Raw genomic sequence first — 19191 nt, forward strand, 5'->3', positions numbered from 1 at the left:
TGCTGTGAGCTATAATGCCACGGCACTCTACCCAGGGGGACAGCTTGAGGCTCTGTCTCAAAATAAATAAATAAATAAAAATAAAACTGTCAAAGGGTTGTTAAAATCTCCAACTATAATACTGCAGGAAGATATCAAATTGTTCATATCCATTAGGATTTGCTTTATAAATTGAGGAGCATTCTGATAGGGTGCATAAATGTTGATTATAGAAATCTCTTCATGTTGGGTGTTTTCTTGACAAATATGTAGTGACCTTCCTTATCTTTCTTTATCTTTGTTGGTTTAAAGCCAACTGTATCTGCAAATAAAATTGCAACTTCTGCTTCTTTATGGTTTCTATTTGCCTATATTATAGATGCTCATTCCTTCACCCTGAGTCTATTTTTATCCTTAAAGGTAAAATGAGATTTTTGTATGTAGCAGATACCTGGTCTGAGTTTTTGTATCCAGTCAGCCAACCTGTACCCTTTAGAGGACAATTCAAACTATTCACATTAATAGAGAGAATTGATAAGCCTGGTTGTGTTTTGGGTGTCATGATTTTTGGATGTCTAGTGGGATGTTTTAAATCCCTTTGCCACTGTGGAAGTTGGGTTTGTTCAAAAATTTCTGAGTGAGTTTACTTGGTAGTAGAGCATTGTGCTGGTCATTGTGGAGGATGTGTCTGAGAATATCCTGGAGAGCTGGTTTAGTTATGGCAAATTTCTTCAACATGTGTATGTCATTAAAGTATTTGATTTCTCCATCACAAATGAAACTCAGTTTACCTGGATATAGGATCCTGGGCTGAAAGTTGTTTTGTTTTAGGAGATTGAAGGTTGATGACCATCCTCTTTTGGTGTGAAATGTTTAGGCTGAGAGATCTGCAGTCATTCTGATATTTCTCCCTTTGTAGGTAATGATTTTATTATGTCTGGCTGCTTACAGAATTTTCTTCTTCATCTTAACTTTAGCAAAGTTAATCACAATGTGTCTAGAAGTTGCTTTATTTGGAGTGAGTCTTGCTGAGGTTCTGAAATTATCTACTATCTGAATTTCTGTATCTCTTGCAATGCTTGGGAAATTCTCCTCCATAATCTCTACAGAAGTAGAGTATCTGTACCTTTAGGGCCATCCTCTTCTTCAGGAATTCCTATATGATGAATGTTTGATCTTTTGGAGTGATTCCTCTCTCAGGGAATAATCAGTTTTTGCTCTCCATTTGTCTGCCTCTTTGACTGTTTGGGAACATTCAAAAGCTTTGTCTTCAATTTCAAAGATCCTTTCTTTGTCTGGTCAACTCTATTACTGAGGGATTCTACTGTATTTCAGAGCTCCTCGAATAACCTTTTCATTGCCTTGACCTCTGCTATCTCTTTTCTTTTTATATCCGTATCGTTGGTGACTTTGTCTTTGAATCTGTTAATTTCATGAGACAACTAGGAACTACTCTTTGGATTTCAATTTCTAACTTTTCTTCCATTCTATTCACCTTATTTGCCATCCATATTCTGAATTCTATTTCTGATATTTCAGCCATTTGTTTGTACATGGTATCTTTAGTTATATCTCCTTTGTTATTCCTTGGGAGAGGGGTGATCTACTTTGGTTATTCATGTTGCTGGAGTTCTTCTGTTGGTTCTGCACCATGTTTATTTTCCAACGTTTGGTTACTAGAAGTGTTAGGGTATGATTGAATTGGTGTTCCCAGGTAATAGAGTTAATCAGCCTCTTACCAAAGTGCTAGGCTTTGCAATTGTAATTGTGGCTTATCCCCACAACCTTACAAAGGCCCCTTTCAGAGTTTTGGTCAGCAACTCTGAGGACCTACTTGGTGAGCAGTGCAAGCTGGCTCTGTTTTGAAATCAGCCAACCTCTACCCTGTCCTAAGAAGACACGGTATTAGGTTTAAATCTCGGCTGTGTAGAGATACAGACAACTGCAGCACCCCTGCCTGCAGGACCATGTCCTTGCCCTCAGGTCTTGGTCCACACCTGGCAAGCTCTGCTCAAGGGTTCTTTTGGAGTCAGCTGGGACCAGGGATAAGCCCTGCCTGCCAAATTCAATCCACACCAGGCAACCACTCTTCTGCTTGTGGGTGCCATCAGAGCTGAGAGTTCTGCACCCCCTCCCACCAGACACAGCCCGAATCGAAGGTCAACACTACCACTGCCTGGGCAAACCAGGGGATTGCTTCTCCTCCTGCCAAGTGTCTTTTTCTTGCCCAGTGGTCAGATTCCATCCTGAGGTTCAGCGGTCCATACTATGCCCAGATCTCTCAGGAAAAGACTAAATACTCTGTACTATGTAGGGGGTAGAACTTCAGATAGCCATGTGAAAAGGGATGGTTAACTGGGAGTTTGGAATTGTGCGGGAAAATATTTGTTCAATTTTATGCCTAGCGAGGTGGTATCTAGTTCATAAGTGGGACCTCCCCAGAGAAAAAGACCTGGTCTTTTCAGCAGCTCTCTCCAGTGAGGTAAAATGAGAGGTCTTTTATTCCCTGCTTGCTTGCAGACAGCCCCCGGTGTACCTCCTGCTTGGACGAGGGGTCTCCTGTCTTCTAGTTGATAGGCTTTGTACCTGTGATTTGTTTTCTTGAATGCTCTTCCTTGGAGTCACAGCTTGCTGAACTTCTTTCTTGGTTTAGCTCCCCACATTTGGCTTCGTAGAGTCTGATTCTGTCCAGCTTTTCTCCCTCTGGTCAAGCGCCTCTGCCAAGGGTGGTACCTGTGGCTCAGTGAGTAGGGTGCTGGCCCCATATATGGGGGTGGCGGGTTTAAACCTGGCCCCAGCCAAACTGCAACAAAAAAATAACCAGGTTTTGTGGTAGGTGTCTATAGTCCCAGCTACTCAGGAGGTTGAGGCAAGAGAATCACCTAAGTCCAAGAGGTGGAAGTTGCCGTGAGCTGTGATGCCACATCACTCTACTGAGGGCAACAAAGTGAGACTCTGTCTCTTAAAAAAAAAGAAAAAAAGAAAGAAAGAACCTCTGCCAAGGGTTACTACTAGTCGGCCATCTTCTTAGAATTCCATTCTTCCCAAATCTTGAAAGTATGATGATGATATTTTAATGGGGATTGGATTGAATCTGTAGATTGCTTTGGGGTAGTATAGACATTTTCACAATGTTGATTCTTCCCAGCCAAGAGCATGGGAAGAATTTGTTCCATTTGTTAATATCTTCCATTACTTCTTTTGTTAGGATTTCATAATTTTCTTTGTAGAGGTCCTTCACTTCTTTTGTTAGATACATTCCTAGATTCTTCTTCTTCTTCTTCTTTTTTTTTTTGATGCTACTGTGAAGGGAACTGTGTCCTTGATTAGCTTCTCACCTTGGCTGTTACTGGCATATACAAAGGCTACTGATTTGTGGAAGTTGATTTTATATCCTGAGACATTGCTGTATTTTTGAATTATTTCCAGGAGTCTTGTGGTTGAGTCTTTCGGGTTCTCTAAGCATAAGATCATATTATCAGCAAAGAGGGAGAGTTTGATCTCCTCTGCTCCTATTTGGATGCCCTTTATTTCCTTGTCTTACCTAATTGTATTGGCTAGAACTTCCAGCACTATGTTGAATAGTAATGGTGACAGAGGACAACTTTGTCTGGTTCCATTTCTGAGTGGAAAAGCTTTCAGTTTTACTCCATTCATTAAAATATTAGCCATTGGTTTGTCATAGCTGGCTTCAGTTAGTTTAAGAAATGTGCCACATATGCCTATACTCTTCAGTGTTCTAATTAGAAAAGGATACTGGATTTTATCAAATGCTTTTTATGCATCTATTGAGAGGATCATATGATCTTTGTTTTTGCTTCTGTTCATATGGTGAATTACATTTATAGACTTGGGTATGTTAAACCAGCCTTGCATTCCTGGGATGAAATCTACTTGATCATGACAAATGATTTTTTTTAAATGTGTAGTTATAATCCATTGGCTAGTATTTTATCGAGAATTTTGTATCTACATTCATTTGTGAAATTGGTTTGAAATTCTCCTTCTTATTTTGGTCTTTTCCTGGTTTTGGTATCAGGGTGATGCTTGCTTTGTAGAATGTGTTGGGGAAGATTCCTCCCTTCTCAAATTTTTGTAATAATTTCTGCAATAAGGGTATAAGCTCTTCTTTGAAGGTTTGATAGAATTCTGGTGTGAAGCCATCTGGACTGGGGCATAAAAAGACCCAACAATCCCATATATCAATGGGCAAGAGAAATGAATAGAACCTTCTATAAAGAAGATGACAAATGGCTAACAAACATGGAAAAATGCTCATCATCCCTAATCATCAGAGAAATGCAAATCAAAACTACTCTGAGATATTACCTACACCCAGTGAGAATGGCCCACATCACAAAGTCTCAAAGGTGCAGATGCTGGCATGAATATAGAAAGAAGAAAACACTTTTACACTGCTGGTGGGACCGCAAAATAATACAACCTTTTTGAAAGGAAGTATGGAGAAATCTACAAAGAACTCAAATTAGACCTCCTATTTGATCCTGCATTCCCATTACTGGGCATCTACCCAGAAGGAAAAAAAATCCTTTTACCATAAGGACACTTGCACTAGACTGTTTATCACAGCTCAATTTACAATCACCAAAATGTGGAAACAACCTAAATGCCCACCAACCCAGGAACGGATTAAAAAGCTGTGGTATATGTATACCATGGAATACTATTCAGCCACTAAAAAAGATGGCGACTTTACATCTTTTGTATTAATCTGGATGGAGGGGAACACATTCTTCTTAATAAAGCATAACAAGAATAGAGAAGCAAGAATCCAATGTACTGTATTCTAATATGAAGACAGTAGATGAGCTAATACAAGGGGGGGCAGATAGGGGAATGAGGGAGAGGAGAGGAGGGATGGGGATCAGGGGGTCTGGTGTATGGCACATATCTTGGGGGTGGAATACAATTATAAGTGGGACTGTACCTAACAAATGCACTCAGTGTAACCAACCTAATTCTTTGTACCCTCAATAAATCCCAAACAATTAAAAAAAAATTCTTATATTTTTTGCATTTTCTCAGACTTTTATAATAGTTATGATTTTTTTAGTATTAAAAAAAATGCTCTTTCCTCTGAAATAAAAGCATCAGGGTTCCCTTTCTCTTTTGCTCTCTGACTCAAGTCCCAGCTCCCAGCCCTAGGCAGGGTCCAATCGGGATGGGCCCCACTTGTGGTTACATTTCCAATCCCTCCTGGCTTGGCTCAACTTGGGGAAGAGTTAGAGTCCCACCCTTGGGTGTGTGGGTTTAAAAAGGATACATTTAGATATGTTAACCACTAGGTGTTTTTGCAACTTTCATTCTGTATTGTAGCAGAAAAACCCCCAAACAGTAAAAAAGAAGTCATTTAAAGCACACCCCAGTCCCAGAGAGGGGCAGCTGACTTCCAACTGGCTCCTGGTCCTGGGGCTCCTGCTGCACCAGGACCTGCTGGTATAGTCTCCAAGTTCATCTCTCTGGGTGAAAACAATTAACTCCAGGGCCCACAGGAGGACAAACCCTCCCAGGAACAAAGAAGACTCATAGCACATTTCTCCAGGCAGTTCCTGACCCAGGAAGCTGTTTAACCAGCCCCGAAGCACTCATTTTCTCACTATGGCCTTTACTCTGGACTTGAAATAGATTTGAACTCACAGTTAACAAAGACCCAGTTTCTATAGACTTGAAGAATGCTTCCCCTGCAGCCAGTTAGAATGCTGGGATGCCATCCACTGGCTGCCCATGTGACTCCAGGCAGAGGCAGCCCAGGAGCCAGGCTTCAGGAAGAAGCAGGAGGTCCTGCTGGATTCAGGGCCTTTAGTGCCCCCCCACCCTGGACGCACATAACCAACTTCCCAGCTGGAGCTCTGCCCAGCCCCTCCCACAGATGGTCACACTCTTCCCAGCACATCAGAACTTTCTGATGGCCTTTCCTATTCAGTAGGGTGAAATCCAAATGTGGCACTAAACTGCCAGTTTCTCAAGCAAATGGCCCCACACATGGGGTGCCCGGCACATGGTACAGGTCCACGGCACTGACTGGCCACCAGAGCCTAGGGTTCACGGTGCTGTATGGGCCCCTCCTCCCCAGCCTCCATCCCCTCCCTGAAAGTGCCTGCTTATTGCCCAGTGTCCTCCTCCCTATCTTTAGGTTCCAGGTCTCAGAACTTCCTCTAGGAAGCCACTGCCCAACTCAGGTAGCTCCAGGCGTGAGCATGGGCTGAATCTGGCTGATTTGGGTTCAGCATTTCCTGGGTCATAAGGTTTGACTCAGGGGTGTGTCACATCACCCACCCAGAGGCCCAAATGGGGCCTTTGCAGGGACTGGGGAGAGGGAGAGAGGGAGGGAGGGAGAGATAGAGAGAGAAACAGAGAGAGAGAGAGAGAGAGAGAGAGAGGAGTCCCTTGCACTACAGACTCTGGGCCTCGGAGAGATGACGCAAAAAGTCTAGCTATCAGTGGAGCCAGCACAGAAGAGGAATAGTCAAGAAAAGGAAGGGAGGAAACTTGGTGCACCGGGTGTTGGACACAGCATTTAGCCCTTGATCAAGCCACAGTTGAAGGAGACCTTCAGTCTTAAGAGCCAATAAATTTCCTTAAGTCGCTTTGGTCAGGTTCTTGTCATTTACAACAAAGAGAGTCAAAGTGGATGGACCTCCGTCCAGGCACTGCAGCCAGACCAGTGTCTTGGTCCCCTTCCTCTCTGCTGCTACTCTATACTGATGGGACCCTCTTTTCCAGGCCTTGGGCAAGGGGCTCTATGCAATCTCTTGACGGCTTTCTGTACAGCTACTCATTCAAATTGATAGCAATATCCTCATCTTAAAGGTGCAAAATCAGAGCATGAGAGTGCACAGGCAGCTGGTGTAGGAGAAAGGGCACCTGCTCAATGCCACTGGTAAGGGTTCCCCTTTCTGCCTAGCAAAAGGAACCCTGCTGGAGTGCTTCTCCAGGCTCCCTCCTGGACTGCCGAACCTTCCCCAGTGCACTGCCCAGTCCACACTCCCCCTGCTTCCTGTCCTGGCAGCAGGCGCAGCCACGGCCCACTCGGGCAGGCCGAGTGGGGCCTGGTAGGGCCTGGTAGCTGGCCCTGTGCCTGGCCTTGGGGTGCAGAAGGGACTGGATGGCTTTGCCCTTCAGATGCCTTTGCCCTTCAGATGCCTTGAGATCTCTTACCCTTAACAAAAGAGTCATTAAAAGGCAAGGACACATTTAACCAAAGGGCTCAGGAGAGGAAATCCTAACGGCTGGATGCTGTTGGCTGTGAGGACTCAACAGAGCCCCACACGAGGCACTGGGTTCCCATGGCAGGTGCACAACAGAGCTGCCATTTTAGTCGGTAAGTGTGACCCAAACACCCACATGGTGCTGACGTCCAGTTGGATTGTTCTAGACAGGAGAAATGTGGTCAAGTGAGCAGAACTGGAGTGGTCTTCTCAGCCTCTGCACTCAGAGGCAACAGGCCCTGTGGAGCGCGGCATCCCCAAAGCTTTCCTGTCCCCATCAAAAGCCAGTGTGCCCCCTCTTGCAAAGCCACTATTGTTGGGGCCTTTGAAGCAATGTGTGTTCTTGACTCTATCCCCATGGTGGCCCCTTGGGGTGGTGACTCTGACACACTGTGGAAAGGCATCTGCAGAGACTCTCATAAAAAATAAACCCGCCCCTCTGCCCCCTACCCCCCACTGCCCCGGCCCGTTCATACCTCCAGTCTTGTCCGGTCCACATCTTTGGGCAGCTTCACACGGAGTCGGTTTGTTACGATGAGGGAATCATAAGGGTAGATCTGTCGGGGAGGAAGCCACAGGGTTACCTCAAGAAGCACATGTGCACTGGCACCAAAGAGCTAAGCAGAATCAACTGGGAATAATACATACTTGCGACTCATCTGACACACACATTTCACAGGGAAAGCACAACAGAAAGGAACTTTTAACCTGGGCAGGCGCGGTGCGGCACGAAGTTCAGAGTAAGAGCACGGGCCCTCTTACCTTGTATTCTGTAAGAGAGAGAGTGGAGACCACGGGCAGTTTAGAAAGTGTAAGAACTCATCTCTAGTAGATGCCATCCCCGCCCTGGGGCTGCCCCATCCCCACCCAACGGTCCAGGCACAGTCTCTTAAGCAGCTGCTCTGGGCTCTACTCTCGGGCTGCAGGGGGTAAGCTCTGAAGGCCTCCCGTGGGAGGCCAAGAGCAGGGCATGGCCAGGCTGGCGGCCAGACTGGAAGCTGGACGGCACTCTGTGCTTCTCGGCTGTGGCACCGTCTGTCCAGTGAAAGATCCCGAGAAAGATGCTGGCCTCAGTTTCCCACCTGCACGGTCCGTACCCCTGGGAAACATTTGGGAGGTGTCGTGGAGACTGACATCCGTGATGGTCTGACCCTCTGGTTTCTCACCCTCGCATCTTCTTACTCTTCACCTCCTCTTTTTATACTTACTCCTCCTTTTATAGGGTGAGCTTTTCACCCTGGCTTTTAAAAAGTTTTCCTTCCAGACTAAAAGCATCTCATTAAATAAATAAAATAGTGCAGATAGGGCCTCCACACACACAGAACCCATAGAAAGCAGGGTCTCCCAAACCTGGGCCCCCAGCCTTCTCAGAAGGGAGACTGTAAGTTGGGGCCAGTCCTCAAGTTTCACATGCCACAGGAGAACCCAGATGTGCTGACTCTGAGGCCTGGAGACTTGGAAAGCCACTTAGAAGGAGCAGGCTGCAGTGCCTAGGCGGTCCATCGTCTATGTGCGAACCAGTTCACAAGGGCCAGGCTCCCTCATCACTGGCCAGAGTGACACGGAGGTGCGCTCGGCCTTCTGCCAGGCATTAGCGCATGACCAGGAGGCCACTCTGGTTACACCAACCTCCCAGCGGTCCTCCACTGTGGGTAAGCTGCCGCATGGCCAGCAAGAGTAGAGGCGGAGTCTGAGCCAGCTCCCTACCACTCAAACTGGGAAGCCTTTTGTTTGTGAGTCAGTTTCCCCAAGTGACACAGACTGTCACAAGTCAGGAGGAGAAGCATCCCGGCAGTGCTGGAGCAGAGGTCAGTTGCCCCTTGCCTGGCAGAGGTGGGAAAGGAGCGCTCTCTCCCCTGGCTGCCCCTTCCTGCCATGCTGTGCCTTCTGCCAGCAGGTCCTGGCAGGGGGTGGTGGCAGTAGTCAGAATGAGACTTGTGGAAATTTCTTAGCCACCCCTGCCCAGGCCAGAGACCCATGGGGGTCCCCGCTCTGTGTACCTCGCATGCCCCAGCTGGCATCCGGGTCTGCTCCACACGGGGCCAGGTTGGCATTCTGGAAGAGAAAGAGAGATTGGGCGGCAAGAGGCAGGTGGAGGAAGGTGGGCAGACAGGGGCCAGGAGATGATCCTTCCTCGTGGCCTTGGTCCTGGCTCAGACTGGGAAGGAGGGTGTCCACCAGAGCGCAGCAACGGGGCACAGGCAACAGAGGGACGGCGGCAGCAGGGCTTGGAAAGGGAGTGTCCAGGACGCCTGCACCTATGGGACTTCTGGCTTTCATGCTTGGTGGGTTTGCTCATCAAACGCCTGCCACAGGGAGGCCTTCACGAACCCTGTCAACTCTGACTCCTTTGGTAGCCACGCCCGGGTACCTGGGTCCCTTGCTCTGCAGCTGATGTTATTGACAGCGGCAGCTCATGCAGCACTAGGCACAGTGCTTTGTGAACACCAGCTGGTGATCTGAGGGCTCCTGTCCCCCTCATGGTGGGCTCCTGAGTTTAGCTCCTAGAACCCACTGTGCCCAGGTGCTCAGGGAGGCCCTGGCTCCACCCTGGGCCATCTGTCTCCTGCAAGATGCCACAGGAGAAGCATGGGCCACCATCTCCTGGACCAGGCCCTATCTCATGGGAAGGCTACTCAGTCCCAGAGAGGCAATGATGCAGTAGAGACGCACGCAGCTGTGTGTGCAAGTCAACATCCATCCACCCCAGGAAATTGTGGCACTGACAGCAGCTCTATGTGTGGCTGTTTTGAGAATTAAAGGAGCCCAGTGTCTGTAAAGTCCTGGTGCAAAGCCTGGGGTATTGTGAGCACCCCCTACAGAATGGCCATGCCTCTGACAATGACACAGGAGAGGTGGCATTCCTGGAGACATAGCACTGAGGGTCCCCCAGCCCTGTCTCAGATGCCATGGAATTTGCCCACACACTCCGTATCAGGGCATTGTGATACTAATTGTGCCATTAATACCTGGAGTTCCCTTTCTCCACTGCCCACCTGGAAACATCATCCACACATCCTGCAAACATCTTTGCAGGGTCTGCCGGCCCCCGCTGTAAGACATGCATCCAGCTGCTGCAGCAGTTAGTCAATCCCGCTCCTGTTCCACCCTGCCCCATGCTGGCACCTGGTGTTTGCATCATGAGCCACACTGTTGTGGTGGTCAGGTGGCTGGTGACAGCAGACAGACCCCCTTAAAAAAATATATTATTTATTCCCAGGACTGGGATCCCTAGCACCTGCTACAGGGTCTGAAATGGGGTCAGGGCTCCTGGCCAGCACTTCTGAAATTGGGTACAGGGATTAAATTGCAATGGAGAGAGTTCTGCAGCCAAAGGGGAGATTGTGTGCTCCACCAATGGGTCTGTTACACAAGGAGGTGCTTTGGCCCTGGCACTGCACTAGCGGGTGAGTGAAGCACCCATTATAGTCCAGAGAGCACAGGAGCAGAAGACCTCAGAGAGCATGGAGACAAACCCGTCCATCTGAAACGGGGACACTGAGGCTCAGAGAGAGGCCAGACCTTCCTTTTGTCTTGAAGCTGAACTCACCAGGCTGGGACCACGCTCATGAGTGGGGTAAGTTTATGAGCCAAGTGTTGGAACTTTAACTTTTTTTTTCTTTAAATAGTATCACTCTGTCACCCAGGCTAGAGTGCAGTGGTGTCATCATAGTTCACAGTAACCTCAAACTTCTGGGCTCAAGAAATTGTCCTGCCCCAGGCCCTCGAGTAGCTGAGACTGCAGGCGTTCACAACAATACCACTAGTTTTCCTATTGTTTAGTAGAGACAGGGTCTCACTCTTGCCAGGCTGGTCTCAAACTCCTGACCTCAAACAATCCTCCCACTTCAGTCTCCCAGGATGCTAGGATTACAGGCATGAGGCACCGTTCCCAGGCTAAATTTTTGATATTTTGTTCATCATGGAAGTTTTTGGCATTAATTCAGATTTCTAACAATATTGCATTGAAGTGTCTTGATGACAGTGTTTTGGTTAGCACTTCACTGGCCTTATCCAGATCCTGAGATGGGGTCCTCTTATGGGCTCTTGCCTCTGCCACTTCACAAAATAACTCTTGGGAGTTTGCAAGAAAAGTTTTGAGACATTTTCTCAGTCTCAGATGAGCACCCCCAGGTGCACCTGTCTGTGCGAGTGGCAGCCCTGTCTGCCTGGCCTCTCTGATGGGAAGAGAAATACTGCCCCCTGGTGCTGTAGGTCTGAATCACAAGCTGCCAAAACTCCTGGGCCACCTTGGATGGTTGGAAACTTCCCAGCAGCAAAACTAGCTTCCTCTGGTGTTCCTTGCTCTTAGACAAGAGGAAGACTCCAGGAGGGAGAGGAGACATCTTCCAGATGGAGGAGGGAAACAGATAAGACCAGAGCAGGGAAAAACTTCAAAGTGGGGACGGGGGTCTGACTGTCTCAGTGTGTGGGCTGGCAGGTGGGCCAAGAGGACAGGGGGACACCTTAAGGCAGCACCACCAGGCCTATTCCAGACCTATCCCTATAGGTCTCAGTGGAGGCACCAGAGATTTTTAAAGCAACAAATTATTCACCTGTCCATTTGTCTGGCACTTAGCACATGCTGCTGCTCTATAATACGTTCCCTAATCTTCTTGGCAATCCTGGGAGGTGGGCACTATTGTCACCATTTTACAGATGAGGCTCAGAAAAGTTAAGCAACTTACCCCCAAAATACATGGGACTGTAAAAATTGGAGCCCATGTGTTTAATTTTCCAAAAATTATACTGAGATTGCTAACTGGAATTAAGATTGTGGCGGTTTGCCACTGGCCGCCATTATTTCCTTGCTAAAGCCCATACTGTAATGTAACATCTTACTCAGCAGCCACTGGAGGAACATGAGGGGCAGTGGGACTTGATTTTTAGATCACTCATATGGGAACCTTGCTACAGAGCCTATAAAAAGATTTTACAGTCCTAATGCTATGTTTCCTCAAAGCAACCTCAGGAGGTAAGGATCATTTTTTTCTTAAAAACTATGAAACAAAGACTCAGAAAATGTAAGTAATTTGCCCAAAGACAGGGCTGGAATTTAAATGCACATGTACTCTTTCCAGCACTACAATTTGGAAGTATCAAATTTCTATAATTAAAGTTTTCTTTGTAGTCACACACATAATAAACACTTTTATAAATGTTTTATAAACATGTGAAAAACTGATTCAAAAGACACAATTCTTTTCATATACCTATTAAAGTTTGCTGTTTGCCATATTCAATTACTCTATGTACCTTTTGGTTATTTTTTGATCCATATGTCTTATTCAAGAGTCATATTCAAATCACCTGCCATACTTGTACTTTCTCCCGGGGTCTGACATTGCCATGTTGCTTTTCTGTTTATGAATGCTAAGACTGCTTTATTAACTTATGTCTTTTGGGTAAATTAGTCCCCTCTTTATACTATTAATTCTATTTAAATGTCTTCTAACTTTAGCTTTTACCTTATCTGATATTAATATTACACTTCTTGCTTGCCTTATATTTGTGATTTTAGTATCTCTTTTTTTGTTTTTGTTTTTTTAGGAGACAGCCTGTTGCCCAGGCCGGTCTTGAACTCCAGTGATCTTCCTACCTCACCTGTCCAAGTTGCTGGGACTACAGGTATGTGCTGCTGAGCCTGGCTGATTTTAGTATCTCTTTCTCATTCTTTTACTTCTTTTTTTTTTTTTTTTTTGAGACAGAGCCTCAAGCTGTCCCCCTGGGTAGAGTGCTGTGGCATAGCTCACAGCAACCTCCAACTCCTGGGCTCAAGTGAGTCTCCTGCCTCTGCCTCCCAAGTTGCTGGGACCACAGGTGCCCGCCACAATGCCTGGCTATTTTTTTTCAGTTGCAGCCATCATTGTTGTTTGGCGGGCCTGGGCTGGATTTGAACCCATTGCCTTAGGTGTACGTGGCTGGCGCCTTAGCCACTTGAGCCACAGGTGCCGAGCCATCACTCTTTTACTTCTAATCATTTTAAAAATAATTTTTGAGTTAAAAAAATCCAATCAGTCCCTTTGCATTCAGCATCAGGCTTTTTCAAAACAGGACTCCTTCCAGGGAGCTACCACAGGGATCTGCTGCTGGCCAGTGAGCCAGCCCTTAATAGCAAACAGGTGGCACATGCCAGCATCATTACACCTCATCCACAGGGACACCTGCAGCAGGTGGCTGTTACCTTGTTCTCTTCATGGGTAGGTTGTGAGCACCTGCCAAGTGTCAGGCACTGTGGCAGCCTTGGTTATCAGGATATTTTAATGACCTGTGGAACATATGGTGCAGGGTCATGGGACCCTTATAACAAAATCCTCTTGGAGCAAGACTCAGGAAAATCTTTGCCTCCCCAGATTTCCCTTCTCCCATGGGAGAGGTAGAACTGCATGGCTGGGCGTGGCTGCCTCTACACCTTGGCTTGGAGCTAAACTTGGACAGCTTTTCTCACATAATATTCTTTTGTTTCTGATGTGATTTTCTCCTGTAGTTTCTTCCCCTCTGCCTTTGCGACTGGTGTTATTGGCATTTTGTTCTCCCTCCCTGTGTCACTTTGGGGTGCCCGGAATCCCTTCTGAAAGTAAAAACACACCAAGAAACAACCTAACATCTGACTTCAGAGCACCTCAGGACACCATCAACAATGTACGGACAAGCACTGCCGGGGCCTGCCAGGGTGAGGGCAAGCATCCGGGTGCTGGGCATAGCTGCCCGGAGAAGACTGGGCACCTGAAAGATCCTGGAAAAACAGGCATAAAAGTACAAAAAAGGCTTAAGAAGAGTAAAAAAACTTGGAAAGAATGTTAGCTGGGAAAAAAATAATCACCGTCTCCCACACCAAGCAATGTGAAAGCCAAACATCTTCATGGGATGATGAACTCTGTCTCTATGGGCTCTCCGAGGGTTGGCAGAGGGTGTACCAGCCCTCTGACACTCTCCTTCTACCCTTTACGCTGCAGGACAAACACATTCATAGAGGGTTTAGTTCTTAATTCCACGAGGCTTAGGAGTCTGCTCTCAATAGTTCTGGGGGAATGAGATGAAGACTGTCCCTGCCAGGATGATCTGGGTCAGCAGTTCTCAAACTCCTGGGCGATGGAGTGTCTGGGAACCATGACCTTCTCTGCAGATGCGGGAGGCTTTAATCAGCATCATTTTTAGCACATTAATGACAAAAGAAAATTCCTAGAGGATGCACAGCCCAGGCATCAATGACACAGGACTAAGAAGGAAGAGAATGCCTTTCTTTTGCTCTTCCTCAGCATATTGGAAAAGGCTCAGGACCTGGCTGGGCAGTTAGAACACCTTGCCTTGGTCCAGACTGTGAATGCTGTGCTCACTGGCCCCAGGGTTAGAGAACAGCTGTTCCAGGTAGAAGAGAACATTCCCACTGCCCAGGACCCCTGACAGTGACCTTAGGGACATCAGGGGTCCTGGGGACACTGGCCCAGCTTTCTTGACCCCTTTGCTTTCCCTGTGGAGGATGAAAGGCAGAGAAATCCTTTGAAGAAAATTCAAAGCAGCATGCCACGTGTGTTCCCCAACTGGCCCATTCCGGAATGGGAGGAGTGGTTAGTGGGTGGGGTGGGGGGTGGGGTTCACTAGATTCAAACCATGCAGAGGTGCACAGGCTAGGGGAACTCCCAGGTGGCTGGCCCTAGGACAAGAGCCCAGCAGCAGGTCTGACAGGGTCTGAAGAAGACAGAGAACGAATGCTGGCCTGAGAGGACGCCCCTCGGCTCCTGGAAACAGAGTCCTGTGGCCTTGATCTTGAGGACAGGATGCCCCTAGGGAAGCTGCCACTGGGTTACATACTCATTGCCAGGACTGCTCTGGTGCAACAAATGGGGAATTCTTGGGAGAAGTAAATTGCCTTCATGTACAGACCAATTTTCTCAGACTGGGCAGAGGCTAAAGAGACTCCCAGGCTGTGTGTGTATGTGCACGTGTGTGTGTGTGTGTGTGTGTGTGTGTGTGCACATGTATACGTCAGGGTTCTGGTACCATCAGGCCCTCCCTACCCTGGGGATCCTCACTAGAGACCTAGACACGCTGTGGGAGAGAGAGGCAAATGAGTCACTCTTCATGGGGGCGAAGTGCCCCAGGGTACTCCACGAGCCCAAGCAAGCAAAGTACCCACTTGTTTGCCTGAAATGCCACTGGTCTCTCTGCAGGGACAGTCAGGCACCAAACAATCTGGGCTCATACTTAGATGTCCCAAGATTTGGAATACTCAGGGCAGGGGATCAAACCAGTCTTCAGCTGGAGTGGCCAAAGAAAGCGTAATTGGGAGCTGATCTGGTCTCTGTGCTGTCTCCCATGATAACCTTGGGTGCTCAGGATGGTCACCGTACAGTGCTGGAGAGCTTACGGCACTCCAGGTAAGGGAGTGCATGTCTGGCTCCCACTGCCTGGTGAAATATAATAACCTTTAATAGTCCCTTTCAGGCTCTGTAGCCCAGGAGTGGGTCAGGAGGGGCTTTTAGAGCTGTGGCTGGTCACTCTGGATGGTCCCCTTCCTTCCCCTGGGGAGGAAGGGTGGAGCCCAGGTCTGGTTTGATCCTGGTATGGAAAAAGTGGTGGTGACAGTGGCAGCCTCCAGCAGTGTCGGGCAGAAGCAGACGGGGCAGGGTCCCAGGGCTCTCCTACTTTTGTGTGGTCGGGAAGCTGTGGGAAGCGTGCTCAGACTCACAGCCACTGTTAGTACGCCGCAGGCCAGGAAGGGGCAGGTACCTACCCAGTGGTCCAAGCCATTCTTTCCGTGTCCTGGGAGAGAGTCAGATTTGGAATAGGGGGGTCCTGAAACAGACACAGCACAGCTTTGTCACGCGCGCATATGAGAGGCAGCAAGGAGGGGTGTAGCCCAGCGTGGGCTGCTGCCAAGGTGTTCAGGTGACTTGAAGGAGACCCCCAAGGATCAAGACCTGCCTCCTTTGTGTCCTCCTGTCCCTGGGGCACCAAATAAGAATCCAGGGAGGGGGACTGCCTCAAGCCTGCCCATGACACTAGGAGCTCTATGAGGCCTGAACCACAGCTCCACTGGCCCATGTGTGCATGGACAGGCTGGGGCCTGGACACTACCTGGGACCTGAGCCAAGTCCCTCATTTTGCAGTTCAGGAAAGCTGAGGGCAGAGTACGACAGGGCACCACCAGTCTTGGCACCCCATGGGATAGGTAGGGCCAGAGGGAACAGGAGGCTCCCACCAACCAAATGGGCCTGGAGACAATTTTATTTTTAGGAAAATTTTGAGGGGTGTGCAGTTGGGGGATTTCATATTATAGCCCTAACATCCAGCTTCTCCTCTGTCAGGTGGTCTGGCCCTTCCTGCCCCGGCCTATCCATCTCTCAGTCCCTGGGTTAGCGTGGGAGTTTGAGACCTCCCAGTTAATCTCTTCAGTGCCGTGTTGGGGGGAAAGCAGAGAGGAAGCTCTGACCTTCTGCCCTGAACACCTGCCTGGCTGAGCGGTGGTATGAGCGCATTCACTCCAGAAGAGAAGCAAATGGCAGAGACAGGCCCCTGGAGGCACCAGGACCCCTGCGCTTAGGACACCAATCCTAGGTCCCTCAATAGCTGTCTTTCCACTGGCCTTTGGACACTTAAAGTACAGAGGTCATATCCGCTTCATCTGAGGGTGCCCACCCCAGCACTGGGCCCGACTCCCAGCACTGCAGGCCAACCATGCATAAGGCCAAATGTCAGTGCTTGCTCCTGGGAGCCACCAGGCTGCCTCACAGGGCCTGAGGGGGTCAGAAAGGGTCCTCCAGATATGTGGCTTGGCCAACTCCTCTCACTTTACAGAACGGGATCGAGGCCCAAAGACATGCAGGCCCTTGCCTGGGGTCACCTAGCTAGCAAGGGGGACCCCAGGGTGTCAGACCAGTCCTCCTGACTCGTACTCCTGAATAATGGTTCTCAACCTTCCTAATGCCACGACCCTTTAATACAGTTCCTCATGTCCTGGTGACCTCCAACCATAACAGTATTTTCGTTGCTACTTCATAACTAATTTTGCTACTGTTATGGATCGTAATGTAAATACTTGATATGCAGGATGTATTTTCATTGTTATAAAGGGGTCGCAACCCACAGGTTGAGAACCGCTGCTCTAGGAAATGCTTGTTTCCCAACTGGTGCTCAGAACCAGGCCTACTCTGGGATCCCAGAGACCCAGGAGCTCCTCCTCAGCCTGAGATATTAGAGCAGTGGTTCCCAAAGTGAGATCTCTGACTGGTAGCATCAGCCTCACCAGAGAACTTGTTAGAAATGTAAACTCTTAGGCCCTATCCCAGGTCTACTGCATCAGAATTCTGGGGCTGGGGTCCAGTGATCTGTGTTTTCACAAGACACACTAAGGTCTGGAAACACTTTCCTTCTGGCCTCAGGGACAGCAAATGTCCTCAACTATATCCTTTCTCCACTTTTAAGCCAGTGGGTCTCCCCCTGGTTGCACAATGCAATCACCTGAGCAGCTTGCAAAATCCAGCACCTGGGCTGCGGTCTATTGGTCTCAACATTTAGCCACTTCACATGCAGTGCAGAAGCCACCTTACTTTCATCAAGGTCGCTTTGCCATCCCTGCATTTTAATTACAAGGGTCTTAGCTGTTTCTTCTACACACTTTGAGCACCTATATCAGACCATCAAATACGATTTGAGAAACTCAGGAAGAGATAACCTGTTATATTTTATCCCCATTTTTACCTATTCTGATGCCCCTTCCTTTCTGAAGCTGAGAGCTCCTCTCTTTTCTTTTCTTTTCTTTCTTTTTCTTTTCTTTTCTTTTTTTTTTTTTTTGAGACTATGTCACTCTCGGTAGAGTGCCATGGCATCACAGCTCACAGCAACCTCAAACTCTTAGGCTTAAGTGATTCTCCTGCCTCAGCCTCTCGAGTAGCTGGGACTACAGGCGCCCGCCTTAATACCCAGCTATTTCTGTTGTTGTCGTTGTTGCAGTTGTCATTGTTGTTTAGCAGGCTTGGGTCAGATTCAAACCCACCAGCCCTGGTGTAGGTGGCCAGCGCCCTAACCTCTGAGCTGCAGGTGCTGAGCCAGAGTCCCTTTCTTTTGTCATTTCCTTTCTGTTTGGAGAACATCCTTCAGCTACTCTTTAAGGCAGGTCTGCTAGTGGCAAATTCTCTTGGCTTTCCTTTGTCTGGGAATGTCTTTATTTCTGTCTCATTCCTAGAGGATATTTCCACACAGACAGTTCTTTTCTTTCAGCACAGAAACAGTGTGGTGCCACTTCTTTGGGTCTCCACGGTTTCTGATGAGAAACCTGCTGTCATTCAAATTGGTGTTACCCCTAAAGATAATAAGTCTTTTCTCTTTGGCTGCTTTCAAGATTTTTTCCTGTGTCATTAATTTTCAGAAGGTTAATTATGATGTGTCTTGTGTGGATTTTTTGTGTTTCACTTCAATTCCCAGGGATTCATTCCGTTTCTTGACTTGGAGGTTTACACCTTCTGCCAAAGCCTGATCAAGAGTGAGACCTCAACTCATTAAAAAAAAAAAAAAATTCAACCAAGTGCCCCAGCGAGCACCTGTAATCCCAGTGGCTTCCGGAGGCTGAGGCAGTGGGACGCCCACAGCCTAAGTCTGAGGTTGCAGGGAGCTATGATGCCATTGCACTCTGCTCAGGGCATAGGGTAGGACTCTGCCTCAACAACAACAACAACAACAACAAAAGCAAATAAATAAAAATAAAAAATAAACAAGGAAATAAAAATATAATTTTCAGCCATTATTTTTTTAAATGCTTTTTGAAATCCATTCTCTTTCTGCTCTCCTTCTGGGAGTTCAGTAAAATAAATACTGGCCCATAGGTCCCTGAAGCTCTGTTGATTTTTTTTCTATTTTTCTCTGTTGTCCAGATTTGATAATTTCTCTTGTTCTATGTTACAGTTCATTGATTCTCCCCTCTATCATATATGGCTTTTCTGCTATTGAATCCCTCCAGAGAATTTTTTTGTTTTGGTTGTATTAT

The 19191-nt window shown here is 47.7% G+C and overlaps 1 protein-coding gene across 1 annotated transcript in view; it reads right to left on the reverse strand.

Moving 5' to 3' along the window:
• The window catches only part of ABLIM2 (actin binding LIM protein family member 2), a 189812-nt gene that overhangs the window by 17594 nt on the left and 153027 nt on the right, over nt 1-19191 (reverse strand). Inside the window, exons 17-20 of the mRNA XM_023518759.1 lie at nt 15943-16004; nt 9209-9263; nt 7971-7978; nt 7685-7765 (exon numbers count right to left, since the gene is read on the reverse strand). Coding sequence (XP_023374527.1) covers nt 7685-7765; nt 7971-7978; nt 9209-9263; nt 15943-16004 — 206 coding nt within the window. The remainder of the gene's footprint in view (nt 1-7684; nt 7766-7970; nt 7979-9208; nt 9264-15942; nt 16005-19191) is intronic.

Source organism: Otolemur garnettii, unplaced genomic scaffold, assembly GCF_000181295.1.
Source record: "Otolemur garnettii isolate 467f Iridium unplaced genomic scaffold, OtoGar3 scaffold00146, whole genome shotgun sequence".
NCBI classification, from domain to species: domain Eukaryota; kingdom Metazoa; phylum Chordata; class Mammalia; order Primates; family Galagidae; genus Otolemur; species Otolemur garnettii.